This window comes from Macrotis lagotis, chromosome 2, assembly GCF_037893015.1.
Source record: "Macrotis lagotis isolate mMagLag1 chromosome 2, bilby.v1.9.chrom.fasta, whole genome shotgun sequence".
NCBI classification, from domain to species: domain Eukaryota; kingdom Metazoa; phylum Chordata; class Mammalia; order Peramelemorphia; family Peramelidae; genus Macrotis; species Macrotis lagotis.
Window position 1 is genome coordinate 203,461,292 of NC_133659.1, and position 15,578 is coordinate 203,476,869.

General features: G+C 38.6%; 1 protein-coding gene across 1 annotated transcript in view; it reads left to right on the forward strand.

Annotated features, from left to right (window-relative positions):
• Nucleotides 1–1,695: 1,695 nt before the first annotated feature.
• Nucleotides 1,696–15,578, forward strand: part of SRP68 (signal recognition particle 68) — a 77,117-nt gene continuing 63,234 nt past the window's right edge. Inside the window, exons 1-3 of the mRNA XM_074224525.1 lie at nt 1,696–1,870; nt 8,938–9,004; nt 10,400–10,513. Coding sequence (XP_074080626.1) covers nt 1,732–1,870; nt 8,938–9,004; nt 10,400–10,513 — 320 coding nt within the window. The 5' untranslated portion in view covers nt 1,696–1,731. The remainder of the gene's footprint in view (nt 1,871–8,937; nt 9,005–10,399; nt 10,514–15,578) is intronic.

The window sequence follows — 15,578 nt, forward strand, 5'->3', positions numbered from 1 at the left end:
TTAAGTCTAATTCACAAGCAAGTCGAGAAATTATCTGTGATGTCATCAGTACTCTCCAAAAACAAAGGACAAACTACAACAATCTGCATTCTCTTGTCTATTGATTTTGCTAAAAAATTATCATTAATAGTATCTAGTACAAGCCTATGAATTTGTGGCTCAAAATTGAGAGGGGGAAATCCATAGGAGGAGAAATTTCTTTGATTCACAGGGTAGTGGCAAGGAGTCCTTTTGAGAAAGAGTTTAGTTTATACAACTTTGGCAATTTCTGAGCCTATTTCAGCGTGTGCTGGAATATTTTTTACCCTGGAGAAAGAGTTAATAAAGAAGTGAGAGAGTAAAAAGAAAAATGAGAATTCACATGGTTTTTCCATATGGACCTTTGGGCACTAGTGCTGTCATGTAGCCTTGCTTGGCATTAGATGATTCCTCATTTGTACTTTCAGTCTATTCCTCACATGGGGGTTATGCCCCCTTAATACTTTGTGATAGGTTTTAGGGAATATATAAAGTTATTCAAACTTTAGATAAAACCTAAGACAATCTCTTACTTTTGGAGCTCTACTCACATGGGAAGAGGCTAGTGTGACTATAAACTACAATGTTACATGATAAAGTCATTTATAGTGTCAAGATAATAAGAAATACCCTATTTTGTAGAAATAAGACCCAGCAAGGGAACTTAGCATGGCATAACATCTTTTGTGTCCACCTTCTGAATAATCACTGCTGCAACTAAATTACAAAACTGATGTTCTTGTGCTTGGGTAAGTACCCACAGACCCAGGTATGAAACCCTCCTATGAAAGACTTTTTGCCACTAGACACCCTTGCCTCACTGTTGTCGTACCTCACCACATTGTTGGACCCTTTGTCACAAGAATATAAATCCAGGTTCCGTCACACTAAAGCAGGTGCAGGCACGTTGTGTCCTTGCTTGCAAAGCCATTGTCCTCACTTTGAAATTAAACTTCTCTGATTCTTGACTCCTATCTCTAACCTGCTCTGTTTGTCTCCCAGACAACCAGAGTAAAGGCTGGTTGAGTCTGGTAGACAGCAGAGAAATGCAAAATAAAATTCTGTAGGGATAAGTGGAAGTTCCTGACTGCCTGGGACACAGTGAGATTTCGTGGGGGAGGGGCATTTAAACTTGGCTGCACAGGCAGGGTCAGTCCTCATTCTGAGCTCAAATCACCTAACTTCTTTGGGCCTCAATGACAAAGGTGTCTCCCCTCTCTAGATTTAAAGAATTTATCCTTCTCTATTAAAAGGACGAAATCCCAGGCATCGCGGGTGCGGGGATGGTAAATCACAAAGAGAACGGTTCTCTACACCAAGCTTCTGAGCAAGTCACTGAAGCCTTTTTGCCTCAGTTTCCTCATCTGTAAATTGAGTTGGAGAATTAATGGCAAACCACTTTGGTACACTGGCAAAAAAAAAAAAGCTTCGGACTAAAGAACGCAGAAAAACGAATGGTCAAAGCGTGTCTGCCTCCTGGGGCAGCAGGTCAAAGGTTGCACCGCCCCTGCTCATCCGGCCTCTCCGGGTACGGGTGTCCGCCCTCTGGGCTCCAGCTGGTCGCACGGCGCCTGCGCGGCAGCCGCGGAACCGGCCACTTCCGTCCCCGCCTCCCGGCCCGCCACTGTCCCATCAGCCCTCGCGCCGGCCCGGACGGGCCCCTCGGTGGCGCTTCCTCCTCTTTCCCGTCCTGCTCCGCGGCGCAGCGGCTACATGGCAGCGGAGAAGCAGGTCCCGGGCGGCGGCGGCGGCGGCGGCGGACGCGGCGGCGGAGAGGAGAACAAGGAGAATGAGCTTCCTCCCGCCGGGGCGAAGGGGAGCCGACGGTTCGGGGACAGCCTGGGCTTGGAGAGTATCCTGCGCGGCACGGGCTCCGCCGGCCCCGGGCCGCAGTGACGACGTGTCCCTCGGGCGGGCCGGGGCCGGGGCCGGGGGAGGAAGGGCCGCGGGGGGCCGGGGCCCGCAGCGAGGGCCCGAGGGCTTCTTCGTCTCCCTCCCGCCCAGGGCCTTCCTCTGCTCGCCACCCTGCCTCTCTTCTGCCCTGGGCCGCGCTCCTGGGCCGGGGGTGAGGGGCACAGATGGAGGCGGGGCGGGGAGGGGTCCCCTTATACTCCCCCAGGCCCCGGAGCGGAGCAGGGCCGCCGCACGTGCTTTTCTTTTTCTGCTCCTCTCCCCACCGAGCCGAACACCCGGCTCTCCCCGAGGCTCGCTCATGAATGCCAGCCCTTAGTCGGGCATAGCAAGGCAGGACTCTTGCCCACCTGCTTCTGGAGCCTTACCCTCAGAAAATGGTTCGGTCACAGAGACGGTGTTGGCTTGGATCCCAGTCCACCCAGATTGAGACAGAAGTTGACACTTTCCCGGCTGTGATCGAAGCTCACCTCAGTCAGCCTAAGGTTTCAAAGCCTTCTAAAGGGACGTCTTGTGTATATTTGGGGGTAGGTGATAGGGAAACTCTGATGTGTTTGGCAGAAAAAAAAACATCCGGTTTTCTTTGAAATATTAGGATTGAATTGATGTGTTACTGTATTAATTGTAGCCTTTTATCAAGTGTTTGAAAGATCCATTGTGATATTTGAAAGTTGACATTTGGTGTGAAGGCATGTGTAAGTAATTTCACTGTGTCTTAGTGCTGACAGAATCTAAGGCCTCTTCTCCCTGTTTATTTATTTACCTAGTTCATTCATCCATTTGTTTATTTATTTAGGGTTTTTTTTTTTTGCAAGGCCGTGGGGTTAAGTGGCTTGCCCAAGGCCACACTGCTAGGCAATTATTAAGTATCTGAGGCTGGATTTGTACTCAGGTACTCCTGACTCCAGTGCCGGTGCTCTATGCCACCTAGCCACCCCCTTTTCTCCTTTTTAAAAAATAGAATAGCTGTACATTAAAATTAAATGAAAAGGCATGGGTCAATAGCATTAGGAACTTCAAATTAATTGGATTTGAAGCCAGTTAAATCTCCTGGTGAGTTAAGCATCTTTGGGGGGGTGTCAAATTTTTTAAGATTATACTTACAATGTTTGTCTATAATCGTTACTTTGATTTTTGTGGGGATTGAAGGAATTTTTTCAAAATATGAAATAAATGAGACTAGGAAAAAGTCAAAGTCAGTGTATAAATTCAAATGTTTGGTTGAGAGAGACCTTTTAAAGAGGAAAAATTTGAATGTTGTAATATTTGTAATGTTATTTGAATTGAGTCTGATGAACCTTCAATCTGAGTAAAGTCAGCTTCCCAATTATGCAAGAAATAGAAATGGAAGTTAGAGAAGTCATTACAACATATAAAGACCAGCTTGAAGAAAATGAATATCTGAATACACCTTCAGATTAATGGCTACAGCAAAACTGAATATTTTAGCATGTTGGCACCTACATTTTGAATTCATTGCTTCCTCCTAATAGATTAATCAGTATTTAAGTGCCTACAGTGTGCTAGATAAGAGCTGAATACAAAAAGAGGCAGAAGATAGTTCCTGCCCTTAAGGAGCTTACTGCCCAAAGGGGAGAGACATGTAAACAAACATGTATAAAGGAAGCTATATGCAAAACAAATAGAAAATAACAGAGAGAAGAAACTAAAATTTAGAGGGGTCTGGGATAAACTTCCTATAGAAGATAGGATTTTAATTGGGACTTAAAGGAAGCCAGGGAGGTCAGTGACTGAAGCAGAGGATAGAGAACATTGCTGGCACATGGGACATCCAGAGAAAATATCCAGAGTTAGAAGTGAGTATTTTGTTCATCAGATGGAACACTGGTGTCACTGGAGTGTCCAGGTGTAAGGAATAAGAAGAGGGGAAAAGTAGGAGAGTATGAAAAGTGAGTGATGGAGGGCTCTGAATAACAAACAACATTTTGTCTTTGCTTCTAGAGGCAATAATAGGAAGTTCCTGGATTTTATTAAGTAGAGGAGTGACTTGGTCAGACCTATGCTTTAGGGAAAAAAATCACTTTAGTAGCTGACTGAAGTATGGATTGGAATGGGGGCAGACTGGAAGCAGGTTTTGACACCAGTAGGCTATTGTAGTAAAGCTGATAATGTTTTTTTGTCCTTTGTTCTTGAAGAGAACCATGATATCAGGGAGATGATACCATGGCAAGCATGTGAATTGACTTCGAGAAGATGCTGTGCTAAGTCACCAGCCTCACTTTCTGCTCCAGAACTATCTGCATCCAGTGGCCAAATATGAATCAGGACAACTGGAGATCGCCCTGATGAGAGGCAATCAGGGTTAAGTGACTTGCCCAGTATTACACTACTAGTTAGTGTCAAGTTGATTGAGGTGAAATTTGAACTCATCCTCTTGACTATAAGGCCAATGCTCTATCCACTATACCACCCAGCTGCCCCAGTAAATCAGATATGAAGTGATGAGGGGCCAACTAGAATGCTGGCAGGGACAGAGGTGAAATTGGCAACAGCATGAAGATAGGAATGAGAGATGGTGAGGATTCCAGGATGACTTCTGCGTTGAAAACCTGAAACATTGGGAGGATGCTGTTGTCTTTTACAGCAATAATGAAGATGGGGGTAGGAAAAGAGAGGATTTAGAGGGGAATTGAATTTAAGACATCTTCTGGACATCCAGTTCAAGAAATCTGGAAAGTGGTTGGAAATGGAAGAAAATCAGCAGAGAAATGGGGCAGGAAAAGTATATTTGAGAATCATCAGCAGAGAGATAGTAATTAAATCCATAGAAGATAATGAGATCACCAAATGAAGTTTTATAGAGAGGGAAAAAAAGAGGATCCAAGATAGAACCCTGAAGGATACTTAAGATTAGAGTGTTATCTGGAGGAGGATCCAGCAAAGCTGTAGAGAGATCAAGGAGAATGAAGATTTAGGACAGACCATTGAATTTGGCAACTAAGAGATCATTAGTAACTTTGGAGAAAGCAATTTTGGTGGAATTGGAAGTCCAATTTTAAGGAGTTTAAGTGAGAGGAGAGGAAAATGGAGGTACCTGTTGTAGATGCTTTTTCTAGGAGTTTATCCACAAAGGGCAGAAGAGACAATAGGATGATAACAGATGAAAATATCAAGTGAGGGTTTTTTTACTCAGGATGAGAAGATAGGCATATTTGTAGGCAGTAGGAAATGAGTCAATAGAAAAAGAGACTGAAATTAAATGAAAGAGGGGCAGTTAGGCTGAGTATTGGATAAAGCACTGGCCCTGGAGTCAGGAGTACATGAGTTCAAATCTGGTCTCAGACACTTAATAATTGCCTAGCTGTGTGGCCTTGGGTAAGCCACTTAACCCCGTTTGCCTTGCAAAAAAAAAGAAAGAAATTAAATGAAAGAGCAATCTGGTGAAAGAGATGGGATTCAATTGGATTATTTGAACAAGTAAATGGGTTAGCCTTTGTAAAGAGTAAACCCATTTCATGTGAAATGGGTGAAGGAGGACAGTAGCAGAAGACATCTGAAAGATAGTTGATGAGGAAGATGGATTTCATGGAGAATGGTCTCAATTTTTCTGTAAAATATGACAGGTTCCTCTGCTGAGAAAGTGGGGTGGGGAAGCCAAGGAAGGTTTGAGGAGATATAAAAAGGTTTGGAAGGGCCTCCATGGAGAGTCATTTGATAAAGGAATTGTATGTAGTAGGGTTACCTAGTAATTGAAGGGCCAATTGAAGTTGTATAACAAGCTTGTGAACTTAAAATGATTGTATGATTTTCTCCAAGTCCTTTACCATTATGTGTTGAGCAAAGGTGAGGAATGGTAAGAGTGATCCAAGGCGTGACTGAACATAATTGGCAATATTTATAAGGAGGCAAGGATTTTAGAGAGAATTTCAGTGTCGAGTTAAATTGGTTCAAAAAGGTTCAAGAAGGGGAGAAGAGGAAAAAGTCACTAATGTAGGGGAGATGGATGGCCTGGGAAGAACTGATCATTTCCCTGAGCACCTTTGCATCTGGCCAGCCTGATTTTTCATCTCTTTTGACCTGTTCTTTGAGACTAGGATGGTTATGTATATACCACTAGACATTTTCTCCAAGTTGGTGATGAGGAAGGGGAGAGAAGGAATGAGCTATTGGGAAATCCCAGCCAACTGTCTAAGTGCAGTTCCCTATTTCTTTGATAAACAAAAGGAATACAAGTGAATAAATTAGTTTCTGATTTGGGAATTAATTACAAAAAGCCAGATGTAATAGTTAATATTTAGCTGGGTTCAAATCCAAGCTTTGTTTCTTGCTTCCTGTACAATCTTGAGCAAGTCACTTAACATTTCCCTCAGTTTTCTCATTTATAAAATGAAATTGGTCCCTTCCAGTTCTAAATCTTTGATCCTAATGCATACAGCACTGTAATCCTAATGATAGCACTGAGTCTGATTGAAAAATTGGTTATGTTTGGATTTTGTTCTCTTAAAAATAAGTTCTTTGGGTGTTTAAATATGCAAAAATTACATATATATATAAGCTATTTTGCATAGGGATTCTTTTGTGTAAAATAAGGAGCTTTTAAGAAAAGTTACAAAGTAGCATTTCAGGGGTTTGTTAAAGAGTGCTAAAGAAATAAACCTTGTAGTTTATTCTTGAATATTAACTTTAAAGAGGATGGACAGAATAAACAAAATCAATTCATAGTAGGAATATTTAACAGAAATAAAAATCTACTGGCCCACTTGAGTTTATTAAAGAATCTGAGTTGAGAAGGACCTCGAAGATCATCTAAGTCAATTCCTACAGATAAATGAATCTTCCCATCTTCCTGAGATGCCCATGGAACAGTTTTTTGAAAATATCCCATTGTTAGTTGATGTGGAAGTAGAATTCGGGAGAGAAAGACAATCATTCAGCCCTCTTCAGTGTCTCACTTAAACTATCCATCCCTTCCATTATCTGGAAATCCATAGGTAGCAAGCCTTCATTTTACATTTTTTTTTCTTTCCCAATTTCTTCCATCTTCTGCTTATTAAGACTTGCTTCCCTCTTGATGACATATTCTCCCAGCTTCCTTTCTAGCACTGACTGCCCTTTGATTTATCATTCACTTACCTTGTTAAGATAAAGGATTTGGGATATCCCTTTATCCTCACTGCCATAATTCCAGGTTTTTCCTCTACCACTATTGTTCTTTAACCCCTCCTCCTTTGAGATTTATTCATACCATATCTACCACTTAATTACAATTCTGTTGGCTGTTGTCTCCAAGCTATTTCCTTTCAGTGAATTGGTGTCTGGCTCATAGTCTTTATTCTCAACTTATGTTCTATTATTTGGGGGGGGGGGGGAACTTCAGCACACATATTAATACTTAATCAAACACCTAGATCTTGCAGTTAACGGAATGTATTCCCAGACACCTGCTTCTGCTCTTCACTTCAGTCATGTATACAGATAGTCATGCCCTTGAGCTTGCCATCTCCTAGAAATGCACTACTTTCATTCTCCTAAATTCTAAAATTCCCTTATCTGATAACAATTGTCATTCCATCTTTCCTTGTACTTGAAACCCTAAACTCTTTTCTTCATTTACACTGTGTTCCCCAATTCCTTGACCCCTCAGCTCTTTCCCAGTGCAACACCTCTGTACAAGCTACATTCTTCCTCCCTTCCTTATCTTGATTTCTTGGTGTATCACTTCAAAGTCTACACTGTCCAGTTTTCTTGAGTACCTTACCCTCTTGTATCATTGATCTTACCCTTCTAAAACTCAGCCTTAGGTTACTCTGAATTACTTCCAACATCAGCAGCCTCCAGTACTACTGCTGAATGAAACCAAAGAAAAACATGAAACTGTGCTGATTTAGCTTTACAGATTTATGTAACCTCATTCTTTTTTGTTTTGTTTTGTTTAGTTTTTGCTAGGCAGTAGGGTTAAGTGGCTTGCCTGAGGCCACACAGCTAGGTAATTATTAAGTGTCTGAGGCCAGATTAACTCACTATTCCCCCCTTACCTTGTATCCTCCTTGTATCTCCTTTAAATCTTTTCATCCCTTCCTTAAACATCCCATATATGGCTCCCCCTTCTCCTATCCTCTCATCTAAGAACCTTGTTTTATATTTCATTGGAAAAAAATTTGAGGATATTTGACAAGAGTCCCTTTTTACATTCTCATCACCCAGGTGCTACTGTCTTGGAGTAAAAGAAAAAGAAGTAAAAAAATGACATAATGAGAGTCATATTCTTTGCCTGCAAATCTAGTCAAACTACTTCCAGTATTAAAGTCCTTGTTTCTCTAGAACTGCATAGAATATCTAATTTTATATAGCAACACTTCAGGCATTTAAAGAAAACTATCACATCTTTCCTTTGAATTATTCTTTCAAGTTAAATGTCTTCAATTTTCACAGTTGTAGCTCTATGACATAGTTTTGAACTGAGCTTCATTATAAATTTTTTAATATCTGTGTTTCATTAGTTTGGAAGCATCCACTTTTGAAACTCCTTTCATGTATATATAGTAGCAAGTAATAGAAGTCTGGAGCAGAGCAAAATAAAGTGACATGTTCATGATCATGTTATGTGTCAGAGATAGCACTTTCCCCAATATTGTGCCAAACTGCTTTTCATTTTTGTCAATATTCCTCTTAAAAATATACGAGTATCTAGAACTTTAATAGTCTAACAGAGTACCAGTGGTATTATTTTCTCCATTCTGGATATTATACTTCTGGTTATGAAGCCTTTTTTAGTATACTTTGTTAACTCCGATTTAGCTTACAGACACCTAAAACCTCTCATTCTTTTTCATATAAAAAAATGACATTTAGATACACCTCTCCCTTCTTATACTTGTTGGGTTAATGTTTTGAACCTAAAAGTGGGACATTACACTTTTTTCCTTTACTTTCTTTATTCTTCAAAAAAAATGACATGTCAAAATGGTTTTTATAAATGGATTTAAAATACTGGGGACACATTGTTTGGAAGTATCATTATAAGTTTTTCCTTAATCTTAGTTCCAGTCCTTCAGATTATTAAGGAATCTCAACAACAACACGGTTTACGGCATGGAGATTTTCAGAGATACAGGTTAGTATAAGGTAGTTCTAAATATGTTAACAGAAAATGTGTATCACTTTAATATGCCTACATTTGTTTTTCAAAATATATTTTGCACCCCCCAAAAAAACTTAATTTTGAATATTAGTCCCTGTACATAAATCTAGTAAAAAGAGGCTTACTCATTCAACCTGATGGAATTATAGATTCATTTTAAAGGATATTTTCTAAAATTAAAATACTTTATATAGTTTTTCATAGTGAGGTCATGTTAAGTATTATGATCCTTGTTTTATAGATGGCAAAAGAAAGGCTTAGAGATTAATTGCTACACAGTATGTATACTGTAGTCTAATTTCAGTTGTAGGTCTCCAGTGCCAAAGTTCAGTATTCTGTTCATCACATTGCCCTGTTTCCAGTTGCTCAGGATTATGACCTCAAGTTATTTTTAGGAAAATGTAGTGCTTTGGGGTATTTTGAATATTGTGTTAGGGATGTCTTAGGGGTGTTATTAAAGTTTATTTGTAGCAAAACTTGAACGTCATCTTTTTGTTTTTGGAAGACAGTATGATACTGTGGAATCATAAATATCATTCAATTTAATTAGTAAGTACAATGTATCCCTAAAAGACTTAGTGCAATTTTAAACTTAAGCTTAATTTTGGGATGCCATGTATTAAATACTTTGGGTATGTATTAAAAAAAAACTGTAGAAATAAAGTAATGGACTTTCGATTTTAATAAAATGAGAGGAGTGAATAAAAAAATCCTACTTGTACTCTGATCAATTCCATTTACTTTAATAATATTTGATGAGTATTGAGGATTAAAGGGATATTTTTAGCTGAATGCTGGCCTTTATTACATATCACATTCTTCACAAAGTCAGTGTGGACAGATATTGATGCATATTTTAGTCTGTATCTGTATTTTATTGTGATGATACATTGAATGTGTTTGCCCAGAATTTATTTTAAAATTTGTCAACTAAGTATCTTATTAACTAGTAATGATTACATATTTAAAGATTCTGTATTTTAGAGGTAGAGTGGATAAAGTGTTGTCCTTGAAGTCAGGAAAACCTGATTTTAAATATTTCTTCAAACATTTCTTTAGGAATGTTACTCTGGACAGGTCTGTTAACTTCTTTGAGTCTCAGTTTTCTCATCTTTGATACATCACAGGGTTGTTGTGAGGGTAAAATGAGATAATATATGTGGAAGTGCCTCACAAACTGTAAAGCAATATATAAGTGCAAACTATTATGTTAAAAAGGCAAATTATATAAGTAAACATATTTCTCCTGATATTGTAAGTATAATAATGATCTCAAATAAAATGGTTTAGCTTAGTTCCCCAACTATGTGAGAACATTGTTGTTGCTATAAAAACAAACTGTATTTGATTCTTTCTGATTACTTTTAGGGGATATTGTTCCCGTAGGCAAAGACGTCTTCGAAAAACACTCAACTTTAAGATGGGGAATAGACACAAATTCACGGGGAAAAAAGTAACTGAAGAGCTTCTATCTGACAACAGGTATTAAGTATTTTGGTATCATAACTGCTTTTAAAATCTTTATTTTGAATTGATATGGTTAGTATTTATCAGGCTTTGGGAACTTAATCTTAAATTAGTTATCTAATAGATCAAAACAAAGATATTTTTCAAAGACAAAATAAATACAAATTTTTCTTATTTATTTGGATAAAGTTATATATGTTAGCACTTTTTGTACTTTCATAAGTCAGCAGTACTATGCTAGACCCAAAATAGAAGTCCTTGCTCTTAGACAGCCTGCGGTCTAGGTAAAGAGCGTTAAACTACATTAAATAGAGAACAAAACATTAAGTCATGAAGTTGTAGGGTGAATATTATTTATTGTAAATGCTATAGGAATTCAAAGAAGGAAGTAAAATGTGGGTTGTAGTAGCCAAAGATGGTTTTATGACAGGGATGTTAAGCTTGATGTTAAGTGTAAAAAAATTAGTATAAAGAAGAGGATAAACAGGGTAACAGCATGAGCAAAGGTGTGGAAGCACATTTAAGTATAGTATATAGCAGTGAACTATAAAGAAACACCTTTAGAAGGTGGTGTTGAGGAGTAGTGGAAAATGTTGGAAAAGTAAAATAATTAACTGGAAGATTTCAAAAGCTAAGAAAAGGAAGGCCTATTTGGTTGGTATACTAGATAATAGGGCACCATATATAGGCTCTTTTATTTTAAAGATTTTTGTAGGCTTATTTTAAAATTTTTATGGAGGTGTTTTGTTTTTTATGTCATTCATTTCTGTAGATATATCTCCCACCCCTTGTATACTCCCTTGTAACAAAAATATTTAAACAAAAACAACCCCCATATTATTTGTATCTAACGTTTGGCCGCTCTGTTCTCTGGGGCCCTCATTGTTTTTTGTTCACGCAAGAGTTTTCATTTTCTTTGTAGTTATGTATAATGTTCTTCTGATTCTGCTTATTTTACATAAATCTTCTCATGTTTCTCTGAATTTCTCATTTTTGTTATTTCTTACTACATAATAATGTCATATGACCTTTAGAGGTGTTTTAAGGAATATTAATTTGGCAGGCAATAGTTTGGGGAGAGAGTAAGCCAGAAAGGTGTTGACCATGAAGTATCTTCTGAATTTGAGGTATAAAATGACAAGAGCCTGGATTTGGGCAGTGGTGGAGAGAAATGTAGAGGAAGAAACAGATCCAGATATTAAAGATTTGATAGTACTTGGTGACAGAGTAGACATCAAGTCGAAGTTCTTTTAGAACTCTGAACAATGAATGCTTTTTAGTTCCTCTTACTATCAATTTATCACTGAATGTAGCTAGAAGATGTCTTCACAACCATGCTGACTTAAAAATTCATTGTTACTCAACCTCAACTAACCCTGATAAGTGCTTTTTCCTCTCTAATTCTCTGTCTCATTCCCCAAAGAAACTATTCCATACTTCTTCAACCCTCCCTTGCTTCTTCCTCATCCCCTAGCTGAGGATCTTGTCTCTTATTTTATTGAGAAAACTGAGACTATTTGAGTGTGCTTCCTCGGATCCCATTCTCTTCATTTTAGAACCCCTTGTCATCACCTCCTGCTCTCTTTTCCTGTTCTCCTCTGATAGAGGTTGTCATCCTTCTTTGCAAGGCCAATCTCTACATATGTACACTTGATACTATCCCCTCTTTATCATTTCTAGTAATTTACACCTTTACTCATCCCCTCTTTCAAGTCTTCAATAACTTCCTGTTTTATTTTCTCTGCTTTAAAGATGCCAAAATCTAGCATATCCTTTAAAAAAAAACCTCTTCACTATACCCTTACTCCTTAAGCTAATGTCTTTTCCTTTTTAAACCAAATTTCTTTTTAAAAAAACACTATCCCTCTTTTCACTGCATCCCACCCAGCTTTATCACTCAAGTGTAACTGCTCTGTCCAAATTTATCAATAATCTTTTAAAATACCAAATCGGATGTCCTTTTCTCAGACTTCATCTTTTTTGATCTACCTTATATTTTACATTTATCATCATTTTCTCTCCAGGTTTTCATAACACTAACCTCTCCTGATTCTCCTTCTACCCAGTCTTCTTTGCTGACTCATTTCCCCTATCATTCTCCCTATTGACAGGTTTTTTTTTTGGGGGGGGGGTTAGGATTTTGCAAGGCAAATGGGGTTAAGTGGCTTGCCCAAGGCCACACAGCTAGGTAATTAGTAAAACCCAGGTACTCCTGACTCCAGGGCCGGTGCTTTATCCACTGCGCCACCTAGCCGCCGCCCCAACAGGTGTTTTCCAAGATTCTCTCCTTCATTCTCTTTTCTTTTTATTCTGTATATTCTTTTTTTTTTTAGTCTCATTAGCTCTCATGTTTAATTGTCGTTTCTAGTAAGTAACTCACAGATTTTTATATTTTAGACCTGATCTCTCCCTAGAGCTTCAGTCCCACATCCTCATTTACCTTTTCAGACTTGATAGTTTGGAGACATCTTAAATTCAGCATATCTAAACCTGAACTAATTGTCTTTCCCCAGACCTTTTCTTTTTCTAAACTTGTCTTTTTCTGTCGAAGATAACTAGCAATCTTCTAGTCTCCCAGATTTATAAATTTGGCATTATCATGGACTTCTCAATCTTCTTCAAATCATCACCAAATTTTACTATTTCTACCTCTATAACATCTCTTGAATCTCACTCTTCTCTACTCATACAACTGTCATCTTAGTTCAGGCCCTCATCATTTCTTGATTAGATTATTGCAGTTTCCTAATGATCTCCCTGCCTCAAATCTTTCCCCTTTCCAATACATCCTATATGTTACTGCCAAAATAATTTTCCTTAAATCTATATCTGACCATATAATTACCCTGTTCTCTACCCCCATGCACCTCCAATGGCTTCGTATTGCCTCCAAGAGAAAATATAAACTCGTTTTAGCTTTCAGAGCCCTTCACAACCTCACCCAAAACTTTCTTTCCAATATTCTGTGAACTAACCAAACTAGCCTCCTTTCTGTTTCATTCACAGGGCACTTTGCCTCATCTCTTTGCCTTCTGTTTAATATAACCTGGAACTTATCTTCTTAATTCTGCCTCTTTAAGATGAAGCTCAGACACCATCTTCTGCATAAAATCTTTTATGATCTCCCCAGCTGCTATTGCCTTCCTTTCTAAAGAACCTTCCATATTCACTATGTATATACACATGTTATATGAGTGAAAGTTTGTTTATACTGTATATCTGAGAATAGGAATTATTTCATTCTTTATATTGTATACCCAGAACCTAGCACAGTAACTGGTATGGTGATGGCGCTTAATAAATATCTGTTGATTGATTTTTGAGCATATTGTTTTCCTCATTTTTGTAATCCACCCTCATTATTTTAGATGCAAACTGCATGCCATATTACTTCCTTCTAAACCTGTATCATATAGGTGGTGAGATGGATAAAATGTCTAGCCTGGAGTCAGGAACATTTAAGTTCAGATCTGGCCTTAGACACTAATTGTGTGACCCTGGGCAATTCACTTAACTCTATTTGCTTTAGTTTCCTTATCTGTAAAATGAACTGGAGAAGGAAATGGCAAACCACTTCAGTTTCTCTGCCAAAAACCCCCCAAAAAAACCTAAATGGGGTCACTGAAAAATGACTTAACAATAGCAAACCTATATTACTTTTATGATCAGGCCCTAGAATGTGGGATCTTTGACTCTTTCCTCATAAAATTCCTCTTTATTGTTGAACTTTCATCAATCAATGACTTTTACTTACTTCATTTAAAACCTGGTTTTCCCCAGGCCAAATGCTTTACAACCTACTACATTATAGATATATCTTCATCTATTCTTCCATGCTCAGGAGGAGGGAATTAACCTGCTTCTTGTTCCCCACATCATTCCTCTACCATCATCCTTCAATAACCTTCCTTCTCTAAAGGAAATCCATCTCTCCCATTTTGTTGTCATCAACTACTGATCTCTAGATTACTCTCTCAGTTATCTAAATGAATTTAGTACCTGGCTTGGTCCTTTCTATTCTACGCCTTGCTGTTGTCTTTAAGGACTTAAGTATTGGTGCTGATGACTCTGAAATCTTAATAGTTGCTCAGATCCCAACTCCCTGTATTTCTCCATTCAGCTTCAATTATATGTCAGCATAATCACACTTTGGAGCTCACCATTTCATAGAAATTTACCATTTCCAACTACAACTGCCAGTCTTGTCTTTCATTCCCTCATACTAAAACTAATAGTTGCCAGTATCAGGACCTAACTGTCTTTTGACTTCTTTCCTATTTTTCTAATCTTTTCTTTCCTTTTAACTTCATTCTTTTTTTTAATTCTTATTTTGTACAAATGATTTTTTTATACATTATTAAAATAATCTTGTTTAAGAGTAAACATAATACTCCCCCCAAAAAACATATAGACCCACATGAGCAATAAAGGAGAGAGAAAAAACTAAAATTAAAATTAATAATAATAATAATAGTAGATGTGGCCAGGTGGCGCAGTGGATGGAGCACTGGCCTGGAGCCAGGAGCACTCAAGCCCAAATCTGGCCCCAGACACTCAAGAATCACCCAACTGTGTGATCCCGGGCAAGGCACCCCAACCCCATTACCCTGCAAAAAAAAAGACCCAAAATAAAATGAAATAGTAATAATAATAATAATAATAGTAGGGGTAGCTGGGTGACAGACAGAACACCAGCCCTGGAACCAGGAGCACCTGGGTCCAAATCCGGCCTCAGACACACCCAACAATCACCCAGCTGTGTGACCCCAGGCAAGCCACCCAGCCCCATTTGCCCTGCAAGCCCCCCAAAATAATAATGAAATAAAATGTGCTTCAGTCTGTGTTCCAACACCACCAGCTCTGTCTCAGGTGGATCACATTCTTTATAAGTCCATCACAAAAGTTACTTCCATATTTTCCCACTGTTGGCATTGCTGATCACAACTCTCTCCATTCATACTTCTCTACTACCATGATCTATATTTTCTCTCTCCTTTCAATCTGTCTCTGCTGTAGGGTAGCTGAGTGGCACAGCAGACAGATCCCCAACCCTGGGGCCAAGAGGTCTCGAGCCCCCATA